The sequence below is a fragment of the Astatotilapia calliptera genome, chromosome 1 (genome assembly GCF_900246225.1).
Source record: "Astatotilapia calliptera chromosome 1, fAstCal1.2, whole genome shotgun sequence".
Lineage (NCBI taxonomy): Eukaryota > Metazoa > Chordata > Actinopteri > Cichliformes > Cichlidae > Astatotilapia > Astatotilapia calliptera.
This window is the reverse complement of record NC_039302.1, coordinates 9,327,302-9,351,901: the sequence shown is the minus strand read 5'-3', so window position 1 is coordinate 9,351,901 and position 24,600 is coordinate 9,327,302. Positions and strand designations below refer to the sequence as shown.

Here is a 24,600-nt window from a genome sequence, read left to right as displayed (position 1 = left end):
ACATACTGTTTTACTTTAGTCCATGACGCGCTTACCTTCAGGGTCATACGTCACATTAAAACCAAAAGAGTTCCAAACGCCAGATCTGAATTAGGGTGGAGGAGGTTCAATTTGCCATGTTGCAACGACAGCTTAACTTCTGTCTCGCTAGCTTGCCCTGCGCTCAGTGAATCTGCGTTCGATTACTCCGCCTAGGCTGCACTGTCGAACGCAGATCCACTGAGCTCTCAACACAGACAGCATCGTCAGAAGGAAAGTTGATAAAATAAATTAAAAATTTTGTATTGTTCGATACATATGCGTACCGAACCGAAAGCACTGTATCGAAATATATATATATATATATATATATATATATATATATATATATATATTTACATACACACACACACACACACACACACGTATGTATGTGTTGTTCACACTAGAAATTAGATATTAGATTTCAAAAGACAAAAAAAAATCTAAAGTAAAGCACAGGCAGCCCATTTGAATTCGAGCTAATCTCTTGTACTCCCCTTCCTTTGCCACTAACTACATCAATATTTACACATCAAAGTAAACAGAGACAACAGTGCATCTTATTAGCACTGTGAAGTAAATATTAGTGTGCCCATCATGCTCGGCTCAGGCACAATAAAGCCTGGAATATTCAGCAGCAATTATAAAAATGCTTGCTCTGCTGATGCTGCCCGAAGTCCCGTCTCAATGACGCTTCCTTTCTGAAGGTTACACCGTGTCCAGTGGAACTGAGGATCCCCCATTAACACCGCTCCCTGTAAACGCATCGAGTCGTTTTGAAAATTTCCATCATTAGCCTTACCTCCTCTGTGCCTCCCCACCCCCACTCTTAAAGAAAGAAAAAAAATCAATAGCATCTGCTACCCTACAGTTAAGCCTGCTTCGTTGCTGAAGGAGACAAACTGAGGGGGAGCTAAATTGATTAAGTATCCGTCTATTTTTAGAGATGATCCTCAGTTTGTCCACGTTGATGAGACAGTAAAATATAAAAGATGATAAATGCATTCACACTCAGGATTTCTGTATAGGTCATTATTTGCTGTAACTTTGCGATAAAATAAACATGAGCGTGTAACCCGTGCCTGCCGCAGCTTTTGAAATGATGATGAAACGGTGTCGGCACGCCTGGTGTCTGTTCACTGAGCGTTTGTCACATGTCTGCAGTGCTTGTGGGTAATTAGCATGTGACACGGAACATTGCTAAACTAACAAATGATGCAAATAACAGAGCTAATTTCGTGTTGTGGCATATTTGCCATAATTATCGACTCCGCCCACCTCTGCAGCCACCCGTGCGCTACTGAAATGTTAGACCCTTTAAGTATAATCATCATACATGTGACAGCAATCTGTTAATCAGCAAAGGGCTCTTACTTCCTTCAACCCTGTGTGCTCCCTCTCTCAGCTGCCTCTCAGTTTATTTGCTCTCCATATGTTTGAAGTGTTCCTTTGCATGAATTGCAGAGGGAAACAGTGGTGGAGGAAATGTTTGTATATTTACCATATGTTCAAATAACACCACACATTTCCCCTCACTGTTGGGAGACGTTGGGGCCACGATATTAATGAATCTTGCACAGAATATGTGCACACCTTATTTTTGCACCACTGTGTGGATATATTTATTTTTGGATGGATTTGCCGGCGTGCCGAGTGTCAGCCTGCACACGTGAAAATAACGTAGCTCAATTTCCATTTTTATGAACAAGCCTCTGTCAGGGAGACTGATGGAGAGAGATCTGCTGGATCAATGTCATTCTGCCTCAGGCATGCCAGGGAGCTTGTCCACTTCTTTAGACTGTCTTCAGCATAGTCTCACACACACAAGTACTTACACCTTGATATTCATACTCCCATTTTTCACAAGTTCACATTCTTCTCTCGCTATCTCTAGCACGTGTGACAGGTCCATACGCAATTTCTCAGCTGCGTAGACACTCAGCTGTAACCTTGAGTTGAATGATCGGTTTAACCAGACTGGAGGGATTCCTGATATTAGAGATGGGCGCTCGAGCTCAGTCGTGAAATGAGTTCAAACTTGACGCTAAAGCGTTTGTAGATAAATGCGACTAACAGGGTTGGTCGCATTTAAAGCCTCAACTGTTGTTGTTATTGTCAGAACTTCTCCTCTCACCCACACATTAACACACACATGCACCAGTTGGTGCAGGCTTTTGTCCAAAGTAGTAAGAATTATGTGCAGTGGGAGTGTGAAGCACCAACCCTGGCAGCGCCTGTGCTCTTCTCTCTCATTTGAGCCGTGCAGCACCACATGGAGCACACAGATAGATAAATCCTCGAGCGGTGTAAGATTAATCAGAGAATGATGGTGGCTGTTAGACAATGTCAGGCAAATAAAATGTGTTCCCCTGATTCTTGTTGATGGCAGTGCAAGAGCACAACTTGCCAAATTAAATCCCCTCCAGGCTCTTTTTGATAAACAGCATGAAGATAGTCTGGCAAAGTGTTAGGTCTTTGAAATTGTCTGTCAAAAGAAATAATTCATCCCCGTCAAATGTCTTGTCTCAGACATTTGAAGCAGAGGGTTTTGTTCCACTCACCTACTGAGGATTTTAAGTATTTGAAAGACGTCAAGTGTGCTGCAAAGAGCTTCATGCTAACATTATGCAGATATCATATAATCCTGTGAAAGGACCCCGGAGACACATAGTGTGATACTACAAATAAAAAACATAAGGATATTAGGTGTAAAGCTCAGCAGCTAATGCACAGCCTATTTGCCCATATTGCAAAAAAAAAAACTATAATGGTATACATGTTACTAAATTATTTAGTATAGTGCATTAACATATCTATTATCCGAGCAAAATCAATAATGTACTTGTGTTCTCTCTGTCCATTTGCTCCTTGTTGTTGGTCAAATCCTCCTCAGTCAGAAGAGAAACACAAGATTCATAAATGGTGCAGATTTATGGAACCTCTAAGACTGAACCCTAACCCTGCTCTGAGAAAAAGTAATGAAAATTAGAAAAGGTAATTACTTGTTCTGCAAAAACATTGTTTAATGAACTTAGAAGAACTTGTTTTCTTTAAGTGCAAGGCTAGCTCTTCATCCCTTTATTCTACACAAAGCTGATTTTAGAGATACTGCACAAGCATGAGATTGACATCAGTGTTATCATCAAACTCTTGGAAAGAAAGCCAAGCGTCATGCCCCCCAAAAATGGCTTAATATACCGATATGTATACAGAGTATAGCTCCGTCTGTCTATTTATACAGTGAAGGAAATTGCATTTGTGGGTTGAGCCTCTGTTACCCCAGGTGCAGACAATCAGGTGCCTGATTAGCACTTTTTAGCGATGAGCCCACATTCTGCCTACAGCAGCTGGATCACAGGGTTAAAGTGTGGACAAGATACCGAGCTCAGAACAAAAGGTAGTAGCAGAATAAAATGTTTGGCAACGGCAAGTTCTTCATGGGTGTAACCCACATACTCAACTCTGCTGCTCAACCCACAAATGCAATTTACTTTACACCATATATATATATATAGATATATATATCTATATATCTATATAGATATATATAAACACATTGGTGTATATATATGAATAGTTATGTCTCTGAGTGGCAGCAGTGAATGGCCTGCCTCACCGGTTCCTTTCCCTAGAGATGAGTCTTGTACTTGAACTGACTGTTAAACAACAGGCACTACTGTACATCACTGTGCAGGAACAAAGCAATGCACAAAGCTTCCCATCTCCTGACCTTAAATCTAGTGTGTGTGTGTGTGTGTGTGTGTGTGTGTGTGTGTGTGTGTGTGTGTGTGTGTGTGTGTGTGATTGTGTTCCTTCCACCGTGTATCAGAGTATGTGAGGAGAGAGTGCCTGCAGGGGTGTCAGCGGAGGTTTAAGATATTCAGCTTGCTGTCAGCACCGACACATTTCTCCCTCTGCACCGCTGCACAGATATGCAAATCCAGCCTCCTCAGAATGCAGAGCACCAGATCAGCTTCAATTTATTCCATTCTGCTCTCTCTGCACTCACCCTCCCTCCTTCCCTCTCCGCTCTCGCCCCTGTCTCTTTCTCTCCCCGTCTCCTCCTCTTTCTAGCTGTCTCCATTCTGTCTTTGGTTTTCTGTTTGGTCTTCTGTTCATGGCATATGCCCTCAGTGAGGAATTGAGGGGGGATTTATTCTGAGCAGCTTCCAGCCTAAGCTTGATGCAAAGAAGCACATCATTCTTTCAATCTAGTACAACAAGAGGAGCCGGATTGCTTGATTGTGTGCGTTTAAGTACATATATTCTCACCTGTGCATGCATGCTTGGATATGTATGTTTTAGCGTTAACGACTGTGAGCGTTGTGCGCATGCAGCAATCTACCTCTCTTTCGCTTAGTTAATTACCAGCAATATAACAGCAGTGGCCTACATTGCAAGTGGTGAAACACAATTAGTCAGTTGCCAAGCCGCTCTCAAAAAGGCTATCTCACCAACACACAGTGTCATCAGTAATCTAGTCTCAGCATAATCTAAATGCCAATGTCTATCCTCTGTGATCCATCCCCATCCCGCACTACATTTACATTCTAATTAGATGTGGCCAAGGCCGCTTTATAAGGACCCTCTTTAATAACATGGCTGTATTCACCTTTTCAGAGTCCCATTGCGGCTGTAGAAAAGTAGGCTACACTTTATATTTTGTCCCTTTGACATTGTGGCTAGTGAGGATTTAAGTAGCTTTTCAAAGCCCTTGGCACATGAGTGTGTGTAGCCTGACAAGAGGTTTTCGTGTCTCTAGAGCATGAATTATAAAAAGAATTGTAAGAAATGGAGATGTGGTGTCAGCGCAGGCATAAAATGATAAGACTATACACATCGGCTCCATTTTGTCCATAATTAGGCATAAAGAACATTTAATTGTAGTCCCTGCAGAATCAGTTATATTATTTATTTAAGTAAGTTCTTGACTCTTCTTTCTAATAATGCCAACAAATTTAAACTGGAATTAAAGATTTCATTAGTAATCTGCTGGAAGCTCATTTTTAAATTCGGTGATTCATTTCTTGACCCATTAAAAGTTGTTTAAATGTTAAAAATCTTTATATGAAAGCAAAACATAGCATTTTCTCCTTTGCAAAAAACAAAAGAGAAAAACAGGTTTGCATATTTTCCACAGTTTTTCTTTCTCACATGAAAGTATACAACGAGAAATAGTACACTTAAGTCATAGTCGGAGGTAAAAGACTAAATATTTAGCAGCTTTTTAAAAAAAAATACATCAGTGATTGCTTTGCTTACAAGTTATTTCAAATTGTCCAAAAAACATTATTTTAAGTTATACATACATCAGATATAATAAGATTTTTTAAAGTTGGGGGGAAAAACTCCCAAAAACCAAATTCTTTGGTTTGTTTGAGATCGTGGTAGCACTTGGCACCGTATTTTCACGTCAGTTTAAATAGTGTAGGTTAGATAAACTCCCAGTCTTCTCTCAGCTTCAGTCTGGGGCTTTAAGAGAAACATGGAGCCTTTTAGACACATAATTGTGTTATCCTTAAATTAACACTGTCTGTTAATGTTGCAGACGGGCAGGACATGATAACATTTGCTGCCCTGCTCCAACATTAGTGATGATTATACCGACAGCTAATGTGGCTACTGGGGTAATTGCTAAAAGTTAAATGGCTAATGTTAATGTGAGTGCCGGCCAGGTTAACACTGATGAAAACTCTTCAATACTTCATTGTTGTTGAGACAGGAGCTTTACTGACCTCTGAAATTCCTCCTCCAGTGCTGCCAGTGTTATGAACATTAACTACTTAATTTATTAGTGAGGCAAGGTGCGTGGCTCTCTGTCTGCAGCAGTGTCATGTGAAGTTGTGTGTCAGCTGGAAGAGGCGACGACAGCACTGTTTGTATCGATGTTGATGTGAATGAGTATCTAATCCAATCGATTAGTGTTCAAGCTTCACTTTTTCTTTCACACTATTCGAAAAAACTAACTTTAACATTTAACCAGTGAGTCATCAAAACATAAACTGGGGTTGATCTAATCAGTAATTCAACAAATTGTTTCCCTTTTTTGCTAAAACGAAAAATCTCAAAGAAACATCTGAATCCATTCACTGTATCAGTCTGGCCTGCTTTCACTGTTAGCATTTAGGTGTTTTTTAGCAGCTCTTTTAATATGAAAATTGTCCTTCCTAATTTGCTGAGACTTGACAGCTGTTTAAACAACGCGCGGTGACAGGGCTTTCAGAGTGTTTGGATATAGCTGCCTGTGTTGGTGTTCTGGTGACAACGCATTGCTCTAACAAGAGAATTTGATAGAAGCTAATGTGAAAAGAATAAAACATCTTCTGGATGACTGCCCTCATTTTCACTCTTGTAAATGCTCTCTCAACAGTGGCAAGCCTGATTTCCATTTTGAGCTGGCAATAGGTGCTTTCACCAGCTGTGGGAGAAGATTGGTGGTTTTCCTTCTTAACTGTATTTCTAATTACAAAAGTCATGTTTAAAAATGAACAGCAATGTCCTTCTTGGCTTTGAAGTAAAATTATTCGACACACATCACAGCTTGTTTTGAACCAGTTGAAATGTGATGTTAGTGTCTTCTGAACAACACAAACGGTAAGAGGAATTTCTGCTCTCGTCAATTAGTGAGTCATAATTTTGAAGTGCTGTCATTTTTCCAAATCGCTATTACACTTTGTTTTACTTTCTTAAAGCGACAGACCACTCATTACCTGTCCTTATCTGGTGTAGCGGACATGACTATGAAGCTGCAATACAATAATAATAATATGTCATATTGGGGCATTTGCAGGTAATGACCAGCAGTGTTTTTATCTATTCAGTACTTCATTACACTTTGATACTCCTGTTATTTAAGTTTGGAAATCGTGATCACTGTCTTCAATTTAAATATGATATATATATATATATATATATAATATAGTCTGTATTACAATATGACTTCTTTGACTTTATTAGTACAGAAATGCATTTCTTTTGTATTTCTGTAAGCCTTCACATGTCAACAGCAACCGGGCTTAGCTTTCTACATGTAAAGGCTTAATCAAAGGTGGAAACATTCACAACCTATAAAAGGTGTTTGTAACTTTAAGAAACTGATTTGGTTTTTAATTCAGCTATAAGAAAAATGGGTGGTCCAATATGGCTTCTAAATTCTTCGTTAGGTCTAATATGACCTTTATAGATTACAGTGTATAGTGATACAGTGGAAATGGAAATAAACAACAGAGAATAATTATCTTCACATAATACATCTCATATAGCTCATGGTGTACCGTATTTTTCAGACTATAAGGCACATTTAAAATCCTTTAATTTTCTCAGAAATCGACAGTGTGCCTCATTTATGAATTCTGGTTGTGCTTACTGACCTCGAACCGATTTTATGTGGGACACAGCGCTCACAAATTTGTCAAAAAATGTTTTAGTACGACTTCGGTAAGCTATGAAGCTGCACCGCTTGATGGATTGTCAGAGCATTACAGCTACCGTAGTCAGGAGCCTCGCGGAGTAATCTGAGTCCTAAACTCCGTCCGCTTCAGGTCCCAAAGTCAAACGAACACTGCGGCATCACTGAGAGTTAAAAACTGTCTAAATTCTTTCATCTTTAATACAATTATCAGTGTTGCTGCTTTACCAGGTGTAACAATTAAGTTTAACATCCAGGCATCCATGAAAACAGAATTTATTACATTTAACAGAGTTAGAAGTTAGCGGGTAGTTAGCTCGCTAGTTTCCACCTAAACATGATATAGCATGTTCTGACTGAGAGACTTCTGAAAAAATTCAAACGTACAGCTCTGCTATCACTTCCAACATAAATGAAGACAGAAAACTAAACAGCAGTGACTTTTGTAGGGTTACTGAAGTTGGACTAGCTGGTATATAATGATGTGCTACGTAATCGCTAGCTATACAGCTATGTTAGCATAGCAGACCCATTCATAGACAGCGCGCCTTATAATCTGGTACGCCTTATGGTCCGAAAAATAAGGTATTCTTTAATTTAACCAGTTGAACCAGTCTGTCAATTTAAATATATAATGAGTAGCTTCGATAAAATTCTAACTGTGGCTCTTTCTTGTAAAGCACAAAGCCAAAATGGTAAAGTTGGTTCAAGTGAGTAAATTTGAAACTCTAATTTGTTTAAGCTGCATCTCAGGGTCTTTAATTTTCTCTGGGATTTTAGTCGAAGATTAAAGAAGACATTAATGCTTAGACACAGTTCTGTGGGGGAATGCTAAATAGATACATAAAACACAGTGAGCCCCTGTCAGTGATCTTACAATTTATTTATACTTCAAACAAGAAGTGACACAGTCTGCAGAATTCATTTTATTTTCTTCTGCGGCACTCATGTTGTCTCCAGCTGACTTTCCTTTGTTTCCTCTTGCGAATGAGAATCAGAACCCTGTGGCCCTGACAATATTATCTACTTGAAAGGAACACATAATAAAACCATATGCTTTATTTCACACCACATAAAACCTCAATAAAGCTCACTCCAAAAGGCAAAACGAAGTGATTAAAAAATCGAAATGGAATTGGTCGAAATTTTTTCCAAAGCTTTCGTTACCAAATTCAGAGCTGTGTTTGCAGACTCCTTTGTCTGTTGGTGATTAAAGGAAATAAGTTATTGTGAAGTAATTCTCAATAACAAACAGCTCTGCAGCAGGCACAAACTTACACTGCCCACACATGCTAATCTGTGACGGTCTGATGGTGTTTTCTGGAGGAACCTGCTCAATCTTTTGTGGCACATTAGCCAGCCAGCTCTCAGAAAGTAACAAACCTCATTACAGGCTCCCCTGTAATTGTGCTTGAAAAACCGGCATTATTATTTCTTTGAAACCAGCGGCGTTAAACTAACGACGCGTCAGTTAGACAGGTCAGGCGTCAGCAGTGCTGTGGCAAAGTAGGACATGTAATGCACGCCTTCCAGAAGGAACATCCATCTGCTCATTCACTTTTATCAGCAGGATATGAGGTGTGAGCAAATACCAAACAAAACAGTAAAATTCTGGAGAAAGAAAAACACTCCTCTGAATCTCTTCTTGTTCTTAACAATTTGCCATTTGGTGTGAAAGACAGTTGCAAAGTTTGTAAAAGGAAAAATGAACAAGATGAACTTCATTAATGCGTAAGCTGTTACAACACATGTTTGGTTGCTCAAAATTCCTTTGCAGTCACTTTTTCTTGTTCTGTTTTGTGACAGTAAAAGGTGAAGAAGAGCTTTTATATCTTTTATCGAAGAAGTGTAAAACATTTTTAGAGGCGTTCGTAAATTGTCATACCAGCACACCAGATTCATCACCTGAGCTATTTCTTTATTTTGATTTAAGCTACATCCACACAGGGAACAGTTTGCTACTCGTGCATCGCTTTGAAGGTGACTGTCAGCTCCCACTGGACTTTCCAGGCTCCAGTTGCCTAGGTAACCCTGTAACATACCACACTACCTTGTCATATGTCAATCAGTGATATCCTTCGCTGTCATTGGTAGTCACTTCAATCGCTCACCTTGAAGCTGATAACAGATTAGCTTACACGCCCCTAGTGTTCGTTTTATGTTTTTCATGTGTGTTTGCCACTTCACTTACTTTTTGTTTACTTTTGTTTGTGTGGATGCAGCTAAGTGTAAAAAAAATGTGTAGTAGTCTCAGGCAGATATAGAAGTTTTCAACTTTGAGAATATATATTTTTTCCACGGCAGTATCGCCTGCAAGGCATCAAATTAAACATTATTTTCATCAAATGTGGAAGAGCAAAAAATTAGTGAATGTTAATTTCCTGAGCTAATTTGGCTCCAAGCAATTCCTGAAACTTTTATCATCTGTCTCCAGAGGTTTGAATAGATGCAGGGAATTTGAAATTCTTTGTCTGACAGGATTTAAGCTCGGCTCTACTGGTTGTCCAGTTTATCAGAAGATTAAGCTACATTTTGGACGTTCTTTATCATTTGTCTTTGCTGTGTGAATGTAGACGAACGGGGAAGGAAAAACAATCACTAGAACCACGATTACATAAAGGATGCGTCTAATGAGAAGCTTGGAACAGGTTGGAACATGTTATAAGATTAGATCAAGATAAGATGAACTTTATTTATCCCCAAAATTGGGAAGTTATTGCGTCACATCAGGCTAACTATTAAACATATCATATTACAAAAAAGCAGACAGCGACTTGGATGAGGAGGAACCAGGTCATATGAATGACACACTAACAAGCAGAATGAGAGAAGATCAATGAGATTTAAAGCACAGGGAACAGCTGATTGGCTCATCAACGGCAAGCAAGAACACAACTAGACCAGAGTGATGATAATAGTTTGATGTAAAGTAAAATTATTAGAAATACATTCACGAAATGTAACTAATTTCTGCCATTAGTAAAACTTTAGGAACAATTCCTTTGTGCTACAACAATATTCATATATCATAATCGCACATTCCCGAGCATTTCTCTTTACTTGCTAACAGTTACATGAACCTTTTTGAGCTAACGGGTCTAAAGCAAGGACAAGAATGTGTTAAAATTAATAAATGTATTCCTAAGATCTAAGCAGACACATTTAGCAGGCTGTTTATGCGCACTGTTTTCTTATAAAGATAGCACTCATTGTATGCTAACGTGCTAAAAAGGTAACTGGCTTTCAGAGCTCCTCAGACTCCTCAGATTGAAGTTACCCTGTGATACATGCGTATCCAGTCATTCGCCCTTTTCCTAATAATTTCCAGGGACAGCTTCTTAAGAGTTTTTTGTGTAAATGTCTTATAAAACGTTGCCTTGCAAAATTTGTACTTGATCTTGTAAATTAGTAAATTATAAAGTCTTTATTAGGGACTATATCAGTGTTGGCGATCTGTATTTAAAAAAAAAAAGAGGCCTCACTTTTTCCTTGTTCGAGGAGAAAACAGCTGCTATTGAAAAGGCGATGTTTTTGTACTTAATTCAGTGTGAAGTTTTTAACTATGATATCACCTTAATTTGAAAAGACGTTAAAGTGAAATGTGAAATATGCAGCATTGATGATGAGTACTCTTTGTCGGACAACCCTGAAAGCTGTGAAAACTGAACCATGGTCTCGTTTTCACACGCGGGATCGCCTCCGTTGTGTAATCAATATGTAGACTGTGTGGCACAATTGTGTCAATGTTACTTCAAGCTCACACTGTTAGACTGATTACTCCCAATGGGCCTCTTTCCCTAAAAGTAATGACACCTTTGTATTGTTCAGTTTTGGGGGTGGGTTAAAACTTGCCATTATTACAGATGTTTGTGTAGACGTCTGCAGAGACTCCAACTTGCCATTATTACAGATGTTTGTGTAGACGTCTGCAGAGACTCCACCTCTGTCTCAGTTTAGTTTAGCTCATTTTTGCTGAGTTGTAGTTTGTTTGAAGCAAAATTCTGCTATAAGACATTTTCCAAAGGCCAGGAGAGTCAACAGATGTCTTATCTCCCGATGCAGCCCTTTAACGACGAAGATGTTAGGATTCAGCACTTTCAGTTTTTGTCTGCTTATCTTGAAGTTTGAACTGTTAACCTGTGGGGCCAGACGGATGCCGTTCCAACCGTCTACTTTCAGTTTGTCAGAGGATGTCTTCATCACTCAGTTTGTAACGTTGAGAAACTGACAGTCATGCTCGCTTTCCGCAGAAGCTAGCCAGGTTTGTGTTTGAGTAAAAATGGGAAGAGCTCCAAACTGTTTTTATTTTTTTCCTCCAAATTCCTCACATTGCTGCTTTTGCTACTGTTTATGTTTGCAGGTGAACTGTAACACTTTTTTCAGTGCCGGCAGCGACTGAGTTGTTCTGCTTTCAGAAAAGAAGCAGGAGAAGTGAGACTGAAATTGAAAACAATTTCCGAACAAAACCAGGACTGATGTGCAGCGATATTCAGGTTCCCCCTTCATCTTTTTACTTTAGGTTTCTGTATCAGAGTGACACAGCTGGTAGTACACAGACATCCGTCTTTGTTCTGTCAAATGCAAGAAATTGGAATTTAGACTCACCTTACAATGGCAATCAGTTTTTACCCTGCAGCTTTAAAAATTAATATAAACTTAAGAGCTCTAACATGAGGGAATGCTCAGTATTTATTTGTTTTGCTTGAAATGTTAATGGAGCTGTGTGATTGTGGATGACTAAGACTGGCCACTGGCAAGTTTGAAAATTAACTGGCAACACTCTAAGTCTCCCTGTTTGGGGCCATGTAGGTGCTTAATAAGCAGCTTTTTAGTGCTTATCAATGTGCAGCATTTCATATGAAAACATATGTTGTACTATCAGTAAGTGTATTTCATCTCTAATCTTATGAATGAACATTTACAGTACTGTGCAAAAGTCTTAAGTCACCATTCATTCCTTTATATTTTGCTTGGAGGACGTACAGCGTATAAGGAAAAGCAAAGTTTGTACATTGATTTTGAAAGTCAGCATTCATTCTCTAACAAAGCCTGAACACACTCCTGATTACTGTGGATCATTGCCACATTGAAAAATGAAGGGGCTGTTTGATAAGATCCCCAAAACCACTGCCTGAAATGCAGACCTGAACCATTACAGAGCCTCCACCATGTTTTACAGATAGCTGTATATACTCACTGTTGTACCTTCAGACATATTGAAGATGATTTAAATCAAATTTGGATTCATCACCCCATAAGACCCCATTGTCTCTTTTGGCCCAGATCTTGTCTAATTCAGGGTATTTTCTCCCTGTTTCCCTTCTATAAAGCCAACCTGAGGTCCTTTGTGATGATTAGATGGATAAGATGAAGGGCCAGATGTACCTCTCAAGTCTGTCAGGTCTTTCCGCTTTCTTAAGGACATGACTTTCAGAAACTGTTTACTGTTCTGCTATAGATATATATTTTTAGGCCTCCCACTTCTGTTTTTTGCACAGTACTGTATGTCTACTTATAACCAGACTCTATACATGTACATGGTGCTTATGAGTTCCAGACTGGGGTTTTTAAAGACATACAAAATTGTATTACAGCAAGATCGCGAAATTATTTAAACTCTTTATTTATACTTGTTCTTACAATTGAAACTACAGCACAACATTGAAGAAGAAAAGGTAAATGGAGCAGTAACAGAGTCTGAGCTCTGTTTTGTGTGGGATTTTCGAAACACCGATATGAATGAGCTATCATCATGTCCTCACTGCTCTACATTCTCCCACCAACCAGCAGCACCTTTGCTGTCCCTGCCTTGTCAGACACTGGTTCTCTAGCGAGTTGTGACGAACTGTCATGTGCGTGACTAAACCGGCTCAGCAGCCCGCTGTTGGTTGGAGAAATCACTCAGCCATTACGGCCCCTCAGTTTCTGTGAAAACAGCTTCAGGCAGGAGATTTGGACAGACCAAGAGATAGAGAGAGACTGTTTTCACTGCAGTGGGAAGCATGGTTGATGCGTCTCCCTAACCCCTTGCAAACAGCATGCCAACACAAGTCTGAAACAGCACCTTCTCTATCCACTTGTAAATTCACCAGCTCGGCAGCACAGGAAGGGAATGTAAATTAGGTGTGACTAACAGCAAGATGGGAATCCAGGCAGTTTTTCCCCTCCTCTCTTGCTGTTCTCCCCTGGCTACTGAGGGCTTTGTACACATCCACTTTCCTGCAGTGCTGCAGGCTGTCAGCTTGGTTTCACATGCAGAATGACTTGAGCTGGAGGTGCATAAGCTGAGGCCAGATATGGTAAAGAAGATAAAAGGGCAGATCTGCTGAACTGGAGTAGCATGAAAAAGGCTACAGGATTTGTGATTAATTGGGTGCCCTTTTTCTCCTTCTTCAAAAGCCACTGGACCAGCGTCATACTTACTGAGATATGGGAAACACCACTGCCATTTTTGACTTCCCTAAAACATTTGAGCTTTGTTAACCAGCTCAAATCATTTATGTGTGATGCAAAACCCAAAAATCAGCGAAAGATGCAGTCAAAGAAAAACAGCCAGGCAATGACGGAATTATAACAACCAGATTGAAAACTATTAAAAAAAATAATGTTCATTGATTACTTTCTGGTGCGTGAGTGCACTTACAGGCTGCACTATTTTGGCCCAAATCATTGAGCAACAAACCATTTCAGTGATCAAGCAAAAATCCCCTCTCAGTGCAGGCAGACGCAAGTTTGCCCCTCGTAGCGATGCTGGTGACTTTTCCTTTTTCATATCTGTGTTGTTTGATTGTGATCAAACAACAGTTTCTCGTAAACCCAGTGCAGTTCTTATCTGGCACTGTTTATCCATTTGCTAAACCACGATAATTTAAAGGAAAGACACAGTTTGACATCTTCAAGTTAAAAATTGAAAGAAAAATTAGGACTTTTTTTGTCATGTTAGTCTAGAAGTTTTTAACTCTTTGATAACATAAAGTAATAAAGGAGAATTTTGGACTTTACCCTGGATAACGCATTGGTACCTCGCACATGTTCAAATCACCTTGCGAGGCAGCTGGATTCGATCACATAGATCACAAGAGAGTCCTTCATCCCAAGGCTCTAGCTCTGTGTTTGTGGCTGAAACCCGGTCAGTACAGTCCAGTCAGCTTTCAGTGAGGAACTAGTGGTCAGTCAGTTCAGCCATGTTTTAGGCGCAACAGCAGATAAAAAGGTTCCTCCAACCATCTATTATTGTAACTTGCATTTGGCTGCAAATGACTTTATGTGGGAACATCTTACAAAAATGATATCAGTTGGCTAATGATAAACTTCATAGAGTTCAAAGTTACTCAAACTTTTGGATTATTTTTGATTTTCCTGGCTTCCCGCGTCGTCTGGTTTATTTCGTTGACGTCTCGCGTCAGGGTAACATTCAAAAAGAGGGCTGGGACTTTTTATCTTGCATAAAGTGACTTAACAAATGGGTTACTACTAACGAGTTCAGCAACATTTAAGCTCTTCAAATGGTCCTCTAAGAAGCTAGATTTAAAAAAAATCCAGTTTAAAAATTGAATTTTTGTTTTATCCTTTGTGCTGAAAACATACAAAACTGTGACTCAGAAACAAAGATTAATATCCAACCATGATTTCTGTGTACAGTCACAGCCCCGCTCTCCAAGCACTATGCCTGTCATAGACTCTGCACTGGTTATGGTGAGATCCCAGTGGGGAGGAGATACTGTTGAAGGTGTTATATTCAATCACAGCGCTGATGGTTTTCCACTTTCCTTTTCAGCGGTGTCATCGTTTGTAGGCATAAAGTAATTTCCTCTTGTCAAACTGTCTTCATAAGGTGTGTCAACATGTGGTTAATGTGTATATGCATAGCTGTTCTAAGGTTTATTATTCAGGTGCACTGGGATCTGTGTGTAATAAAAAGACACAATAAGAATACCAAAATCAGCCTTTTTTTTTCTATCTTTGAGTGCGTAGGCAGTTACTCTCACAGAAAGAGAAACAGCAACCAGCCAATTATTCTTGCGATTATTATTGCAAGGGAGCGGATGGGCCTGCATGTTATTGATGTCAGGAAGGATGTCAATGGACCTCCATTTCAATCCAATAAATACTCTTTGCACTGCTGCCCCTGGATTTTCAAGGGGGGTTATGCAAGAGTGCTTTCCATCGACGGTGAGCCGCGTTCTCCCATTGCGCGTAATGGGAATAGTATGCACGCAGTCATATTTGTTAATACGTAAGGAAAGTATCCAAGTGCGGTGCGTATCTGTCTTTCTGGCACAGTATGTTTTACAGGGCTGATGATGGAGCTGGCCCTCTGCAGACAATCGGTGCTTATTTTATGGCCTCCTCCCCAGCTGCAGCGTGTGGGCAATAAACCTTTCTCCCGCAATCTCCAAACAGTGCAGCAATCAATGGGAAATTATCTCAGCCAATCGATGGGCCAGGCTTTCTGTTCCTCCCTCTGTCTACCTCTCCTGCTGTCCTCCTGTATGTATCCCCTTTCCCCCGTACACCCACCCTCCCCCCACACTTCTCCTCCTCATCCCTTCTGTCTCATTTTTGCTGTGTCTCTGTTTTTTCCACCCACTCCCTCTCCCCCAGCCCCCTCTCACTTGCATTTCCTCTAGCTCTCTCAGCTCTGCTGCGCCTATTTTGAAATGCGACAGCTCAGCAGCTCCATTAACAAAAGTCGCCTTCACACATGGAGCATGTCACATTACCGGACTGACTTTCCTGTTGAATATGAGAGTCGAACTTGTTGTGAAGCCCAGCGTCTGTGCTCCTTGTTGCCGTCCTTGGTTTTCTGTGCCCAGTTGCATAAAACGATGTTATTTTTCCATATTTCGCTTCAGGGTGTATTTTAATAGGTTTACAAAATTGCCACTTCTCAAACTCTCAGACTAAGTACCAAGTGGTTTCCAACAGCTAGTCTAAAAGCAAAGTAAATACCGAAGGGTCAAAGAGTTTTTAGTTTTTTTAGACTTTATTCTTCAAATTAACTCTTGAAGGTACTGATGAAAAAATAACTTTTTGAAAAGGCTGAACTGAACAAAAGAAACAGCTTTCATTTTCCTGATTTTATAATCACTATATTTATGTAGGACAGCATGGGGGCAAGGTGATTAGCACTGTTGAAGGCCCTGGGTTCAAATCCACCACCACGCTAGGTGTAGAGCTGTTCTCCCTGTGTCTGCGTGGGTTCTCTCCGGGTACCCCGGCTTCATCCCACAGTCCAAAGAGGTGAGGTGAATTGGTGTTCCTAATTGCCCATAGGTGTAAATGGTTGTGTGTCTGTCTTGGTGCATTCCCGAATAAGGTGAAAATTCTGAGTTCCCAGTCGGAAATCTTTTGTGGAACTCAACTTGGAAAGTCGAGTGGGAAATCCGAGTAGACCATCATACCCTGAGTTGGCAATCCAAGATGCTGACACTGAATGTAAACAGTTATCTTTGGATCTGTACTCCCACTGCTGTGTATTTTCGACTGACTTGATAAGTCACTGAACACACTGACCAAGTTTGATCCGTGAATGCGTTTTTTTAAGCACAAAATAGAAGTATATGCTGTGTTGCTAGGGTTACGTGCATGGCCCTACCTTGCCAAGAACCAAAACAAGTCCTGGAAAGCACCAACTCTGGAATGACGTCATCTTGAGTCCCAACATCTGAGTTCCGACTTATCTAGAACGCATCACCTGGGTTAGCCCCGCGACGGACTGGTAACCTAGCCAAGGTGAACCCTTCCTCTCGCCCTGAGGTAGCTGGGATAAATATAAATATATTTGGATATATTTATATTAACACAAGATCAAATGAAGAGCTCTCCTCAGCTCTACAGAGCTTTTCTTTGATATCTTTCCCTAAGAGTTTTGGTTTTCTCTCACCTTCTCTTATCAGAGGTTCTATCACAGCACTCTACTGTGCTCAGAGAAAAGGCTTTTGAAAACAGATTTAAGCTGTTTGGCACATCCATTTTCACACAAACTCTGGAGAATATTGGGAGAATCGCAGCATTACATTTCTAAAAGTAAATTTTCAGCGCTGCTTCAGACTCATTCTTACTGAGAATTCTCCTTTTGGGTGAGCCGAGGCGACTGTGGACACAGCGTGTGCAAGATGAAGCACAAAATACACCCATTCACCACGAACTGTCTAGTAGGGTGAAGTGTTCTCTCGTGAGCACAATTTGACATCGCAGACTGTGAGCTTGGTGGTTAAAGCTGTTTACAGGTCTGAAATTGTCTTTGGTAAGTGGAACATAGCAGAGCATTTATCAGCCAAAGGGCTGGATGGACTCAAAAACAAAGTGAAGATTGAATTGACAGTGACCAGGTGCCTGTATTTGTAGTAAATGCTAATCCTTCTCCGTGTCTGCTGGAGGTGAGGTGTGAATAGGACCTGTTTGCCAACACATTCACCATAACACCTTCAGGAGGTGATATGTCAATGCCGCGTTGTCACCTTGTTGCACTGAACTCAGGTGGCTTAAAGATTCATTAATAGATCCTCCCGAAGTTGAGACCTTAAGACGATCTCTGCAGCTTAAGTGTCACGTAAAGAAGCCCACATTTTCTGAATTAAACTGAGTATTGGAGCTTTTTTGAATAACCTGCCGTCTTCGACCTACTACTGGTTGACTCAACTGTTCACAAAATAAATTAAAATGCAGCACACTGGCTGTCCTTAAAATTGCATAACTAGTCATTTTATAAGGAAACCCAATGCTTCCCACAGATTGACCTCTTTGGGGTGCGGTTGGGTGGTTTGTGTTCATCAGGCTTCCAGATATTTGGAGTCAGCCAGCATCGCTCCATCTTTGGTTTTAGATGAATTAACACAGGTTGGAAAACTGTTGTTGTAGGCAAAGAGTTTTAATCAGCTTGAGTAACTCTGCCTCGTCTCTTCTGTTAGTGTGCTACGTGCTCTGCTCCATCCCTCCCCCTCTCATACACAGTGACAGCCATAGACTGAAGTCTTTGGACAGCAGAGGAGAGAAATTAGCATGACTATGCAGTACTGTGAAAAAGGTTTGAGTCACCCCTCGTTCTAAACTTTTTGCTAGGAAAATGGGAAGTAATTGAGGTGCAGTTATTTTTTTGAAATGTGGAAACATGCATGCTAATGCAGCATATAACACAAAAACAGAGCTTGTACAAATTTAACAAGCTCGAAATTCAGTATTTGGTGACAGCCTGAGCTCTTTTAAGCTAGCTTTCTTTAAGTAGTGTTCAGGGATATTTCTCCGGGCTTCTTGAAGGACATTTAAAGCTCTTCGTTGGATGTTGGCTGCCTCTTGTTGTGCTCTCTGTCAAGATGATCCCACACTGCTTCAAAAAAGTTGAGGTCCGGGCTCTGGGGAGGCCGATCCAAAAAGACCGATAGTCTTTGTATGGTTTTTAATGCTATGGCAGTGTGTTTAGCATCATTGTCATACTGAAAAATGAAGCTTTTGTCAATCATATGCTTTCCATTCTGCATTCATAATTACATAAATTACATAAATTTTGACAAGATCGCCAACACTACTGGCTGAAATGTAGCCTAAACCATGACAGAGCCTCCATCAAGCGTTATTTACTGTTGTTACTGTTGTTCCTCTCTCTGATCTGAATTTAAAAAAATAAAATAAAATTCTTTTGCTTAGTTGTCTGCCATGTAAAGACACAACACTGGTCCAAAGAAGCAATCTGAAAGACTTTCAGAAAGCCTGGAGAACTGTATGTGTTTTTCATTATGACTAACAGGATTTTATGACCTATCACTTTTAGAGGGTGTCAGGGTGGGGGCTTTGTTTTTACGTCAGGTTGCCATTGTCACCGAGACAAAGTAACATGGACAGTCTAGTTAACGAATGCTTCAAGTGCTTGTTTCGATATCATGTTTGTTTCAGTAAAAATATACACAAATGTCACTGTGTCAAATTGCCAGTGGCGATTTTTCCTGGATTTTGATCCCAGCTGTCACTCACACAGCACTAAAAGGAAGTTTTTGTGATTTTGTTTTGTTTTTTTAAAGGCTGAACAAGTCAGAGAAGTTGAAGTGCTAGAGAACCCTTCAGGGAAAATAAAGTCTGCTTACGCTGGCACAACACCGCTCTGACTTCAGCTCTTCGGAGTTCAGCTGCCATCTCGATATTTTATGGTTTAGTCATTGCGCTCTTAACATCTAATATTTATTTTCCTCCTAAAATACATGCTACAATATAACCACTCTTAGACCTCGTCTGCTGGATGGCTCAGAAAAGCCTTTTTAACTTAGGCTGCGTTTCTGTGTGGGTGAATGTATCATTACAGTAATCTTGGATAACCTTTTGGCAGCACTCACCTAACAAAATTCCAGGGGTGTTTCCACACCTAAGCAGCACTCGCTCCTGGCAGAACAGACACACACTGACAGCCATTCAGAGAGGTTTGGAAATGGTGAGCAAACAGCACTTCTCCTTAACACCTTATTTATGCTGCTACTACCCACAGAGTTCAGCCATAACATGACAACATGAAAAGAAAGCATAAGTGACAACCACCGCCCCTGCCTGTCACACTTGTATAATTTTTTCCCCCTGCCTCAGCCACCGGGTGGGGGGAAAGCAGTTAATGTCGTAGTTTGACAAACAGGAGGCTTGTGTGAGGCTGAGAGACGCCGGGTTATTATTTGCTTCGCAGTAAGAGACGGGGTCAACAAGGGGTATGGAAAACCGGCAGAGGTTGTCCTGTGCAGAATAGGGACAGAGCAGTAGACCGCGGGCTGTAATAGAGAAATTCTGAATGTGATGAAAATTCGGAATGCCGCTCTGACAGACAACAAGTTGCACTCACGATAGATTAGGAGGTCAGCTCCGGTCAATGGCTGCGAGAGTTTTTGTTTACGCGCCATAGCTACAGGCATTGGTATAAATAGCAACTCGATAAAATCCCTCTTCAACATTCTCAGCTGTTTCATCGGTGTAAACAGTCGCAGCAGAGGTTCCCATGAGTTTGGTGAGCAACAAGTTGTAACCGTGGATCTACAACAAAAGCGGCTGCCTGTGTATGGTTTTACAAATAGAAGAGCATTAATCAGCAAGTTTGTGCAGGTGCTGCTTCAACTACCAAATCCAAAAGATTACCAAGAAATCCTTCACTGATGCATTCTTGGCAGATTGGAAGACATGCACAGACATAAATTTGTAATATTTATTTGTTACTACTGACTTTTCATATTTCCTGATTTCCATTGACTTCCTGCTATTCTGTTTGCTACTGATATAAATTCTGTCTTTCTGCTGGAGATAAGACTGTTTGTGCAGATGGACTTAAGCCAAGCTGGGTGTTAGAGGTGTCGCACAAGGATCAATATTAGCCTCCTTACTTTTTACTGCACACATAAATAACTTTTATTTTTCTGCACACTGCAGTATCCAGTTTGTATGCCGACTGTTATGGCAGTGAGGATACAGGAGTTGTAGAACAAAATCAACTAAACCAAGCTAGTGCTGCAGGATCAGCTCAACTAATTGCATAACAACAACATGATAATGAAAATTTCCATTAAATTGTCAGATGATGTGGTTCTCCAGGCTCATCCCGTTATTTTCCTCTAAGCTCCTCTTGGGCTATCTTAGGCCTGACTTAGCTGTTGTAGAGCCTACGATGCAGCCTTGCTAATTGGCCGCTCCTAGTTGTGGTCTTTTTCTTTCTGGTTCTTACTGTCTCTCTAAAAATGCAAAACCTGTGAAGGCGTAAATGCACAGAAGGAAATGACACCGCTGAACAGGTGAACCACAGTAGTTTTGCTGGCAGTGTCGACCTGACATGTAGTTACTCGGGATTTGCACGTCAGGTTACTACCCGAAGAAGTCTGAATTAGTCATCAGATGAAAAGATCTTGTGCCATAGTTGGCCAGGCTTTTTTTTAAATGTAATTTAGCAAAGTCTAATCAGTCCTACCTGTCCTTGAGAGCTGTGCATATTGAGGTGAACCCTCAGTATTTACATCCTGACGCCTCGTCATGATTGTACACCAGGGCAATGATACGAATCGCTTCTTCTCTTTCTGACGTGTGATGTGAAGGAGGTTTTCTTAACTGAGGAACCAGTAATATGACCATGCACACCAGTGGTTTTGCGCTCTAGTGAGCCTCAACTTTTCACTTTACATTCGAAAGATCCCCACTTTGAGACCAGGAGGAGACACAAACAAGCTAGTGTGATCAAGACCATATAAATGTTAGGGTTGCATCAGGAAAGACATCCAGTGCTTAAAAAAAAAAATCTCTGTTATACATCCAGATGCTCATCCACTATGGCGACCGCTTGGAAAATAATGGAGCAGAGCTGAAAGTACCTTCTTCTGTTCACCTGATCGTTTGGAAACTCCAGAAGTTTTCTGCTTGTTTTTTAATTGTTTTTTGTTTTTTAGCGTTGTGACGATTTCTGTCAAGAGGGCCGATCTTGATCTTTAACCTACACAGGGTTTAACTGTCCAATGAGCCTTTAAAAATTATGAGACTATACAAAGTGGCTTTAATTCTAAACAGTTATTACAATGTTTATATTAAATAAACCAATTGAATTAAAGCGTGACTGGTTCATTTTAAATGCACTGTGGTTGTGAAAGAGAGGATTATAGGAAACTCCTTTACATTTCAGGTAGTGTTAGATCCATACACGTACTCCTTTTTATCAGCTTTGTGTGTTTAGCCATCGTTGCTGTTGAATTATACTGAATCCAAATCAGGGCTGTATATGTATATTAAAAGGCTGTGGGCTAATCTCTCTTTGTCAGTGAATAAAAGGTCTCCCTGGTCTTTTTTCCTCATCATCTCACTGCCTCCGTCTCTCTCTCGGCTTGTCTTTGTGCATCTACCCGAGTCCGCCTGTAATCAGCAGGCCTTGAGCTCTCAGAAAGGTCACCCTGTCCCTTTGATGGTGTTTTGATTCATCCCTTCCTCTTTTCTCCACTCCCACCCTTCCCTTTCACCCCCATTTTTTTCTCACAGGGAAACTGGAGAGCCACTACCACCAGGGTGCCAAGAAGGGACTGGTCCCATCAGCTGCAGATTGACTGTAAAGGAGAAGCTGAAGAGGACAAAAAAACCAACTTCTTTCCCCCCACCGCTATTTTTGCCAGGAGTTTCCAGAGCTGACATATTATTAGTATCAGTTTGGTCTTTGTTTTGAATTCCTGGTATTTGTATTTAATTAATCAATCCTGGTTAATTGTATAGAATACAAAATTGTACGATTACAACTTTTGTGAATGCATAAATAATTTTCTTTCTTGTTTTAATTAAAGAACGCGTTTGGCAAAATGGAAAAAGACTCTTTTGAAATGTTTCAATGATGCCATTTTCTCAGGGTGCAAGAGATCATTTTCTTTTTTTAATGTTTTTATTAACCTGTCTGGTTAAATGAGGTGACAGGGGAAAAATGAGTTCAGCTTTATTTTTAGTTGAGAGCATAATAACCACAGGAGAAATGCGGTTCATCTCTTCTCAACAGAAGCAAGCCTGTCATTACCCTTCTCACACCTAAAGCCTCATCTAGACCAACAATAGCAGTGTTAAAAAAAACACACATACACAGAGCCCTCTCATTAATTTCAATGAAGCCATTTCATTGGCACAGCAGGAGGAAAGGCAGAAAAATTGATCATGTTCCTGCAGCGTGATCTAACATCACCCAGCAACACACTGATTAGACTAATCAAATATACAGCTGGTCCACGCGCTGTAAACTTGAGCATTGTGTCAGTTACTTTGTTTCCCCCGCAGTCTTTAAATGCACAGAGAGAGTTATTGCTGCCGCGATAACCTTTCAGAGTCCCTCCTCAACCCTAAACCGCCGTCTGATAAGCCCTCAGACTCGGCAACTCATTCAGCTGCTCGGATGGTATTTCGTCTCCTCTGCCGTACCTGCAGCAACATGCCCGCATGGAGGAAAACCCTTGGAAGCAGGGGTATTTTCAGTCATAACACCACAGATTAGCTGGCCTGTGTCTGTGCTCCCAGCTCACCACACGACTTTAAACTAGTTTTTAAAGATTTTTCCCCAAAGTCAACACCTTTTTTTTTTTTCCTTTTCAGTTGATTGAACGATAAAGGTAAGAATTTCTCGTGGATCTGGTCCGTCGCACATCTTCTCTTGCTTTAAAAAAGAAAAACACCAAATCTCCAGCGAGCCTTCCAGACCTGCATGCTCAGACAACTACCACTGAAATCATTTGTTGAGTTTATATTCAGGCACACATAAAGTCTTTGACACCTCTGTTATTAAGTGCTGCTGTGACAGGCTCTGATTGATATTTCTGACATGCACATTTCTACCTGCTCTTGAGCTGCTGCGTGTTTACTTCCTTGCAAATGTGTTGAGTGGCTCTTTGACTAAGCTGTTTCTTGCCCTGGGGCGTATTTCACCGTGAAAAGCATAGCATGAATCACCAACACACACACACACCCATCCCGAGTTGTTATGTTTTCGCCTGTGCCTGGCATTGTAATTCTCCGTTGATTAGCTTAGATTTACTCTTGTTTGAGTTGCAGATTAGCTACAACTCTCTGCTCCACTTCATTCAGAACGAGGAGGCATAATTGCACCAACCCTCCCAGTAATCTCCCACCCGGAGAATGTAAGAGGCCTCTTTTGTAAAGTTTCTCAATAGGTGTTTTTTCAAGAGAGGTTGCTTAAGAATTTACTATATTCATCCTGCAGTGAATCAACGATGACAGCTACTTGCCCTGTGGGTGGCCTTTTCTTCTGTCTTCGGGATCGGGGACATTTCTTCGGATGAGAACAGACATCCAAGTTCACATAAACAAGGGCTCTGTGCTGCTACGCTGCACAATTAAGCGCATGCAGTTTTTACTAAGCCTCTTTAGATAAACACCATGAGATCATATGCTGTTGGTTTTTCGTGCACAAAAGATGATGCGATGTGTGGAGGAAATGCTCGAGGTGATCCATTTTATATAGTAAACCTGACACGAAGTCGGAGCCATGGTGAACTGCAACAGATGAAAGTGCTGGCAGCAAATCATCCGGATTTTAAAGTGTCTGTAAAGTGTTTTTTCTCAAAGCATTTCTAAACATGCTAGTTTTCTCTAGAAAGCGTGACTTATTTCTATTTCCACACAATCACAAAACTATTTTAGTGAGTGGGGGTGGGGGGGGGGGGGGGTCAAGAACTGGAGAA

At 40.7% G+C, this 24,600-nt stretch overlaps 1 protein-coding gene across 2 annotated transcripts in view; it reads left to right on the top strand.

The window, feature by feature from the left end:
• trip4 (thyroid hormone receptor interactor 4) overlaps window positions 1-22,728 on the top strand; it is an 86,382-nt gene extending 63,654 nt beyond the window's left edge. Inside the window, exon 12 of one of the 2 annotated variants that reach the window (XM_026162642.1) lies at window positions 22,409-22,728. In XM_026162642.1, the coding sequence (XP_026018427.1) occupies window positions 22,409-22,555 (147 nt within the window). In that variant the 3' untranslated portion in view covers window positions 22,556-22,728. The remainder of the gene's footprint in view (window positions 1-22,408) is intronic. The other variant, XM_026162635.1, reaches the window with a different exon arrangement.
• Window positions 22,729-24,600: the final 1,872 nt, after the last annotated feature.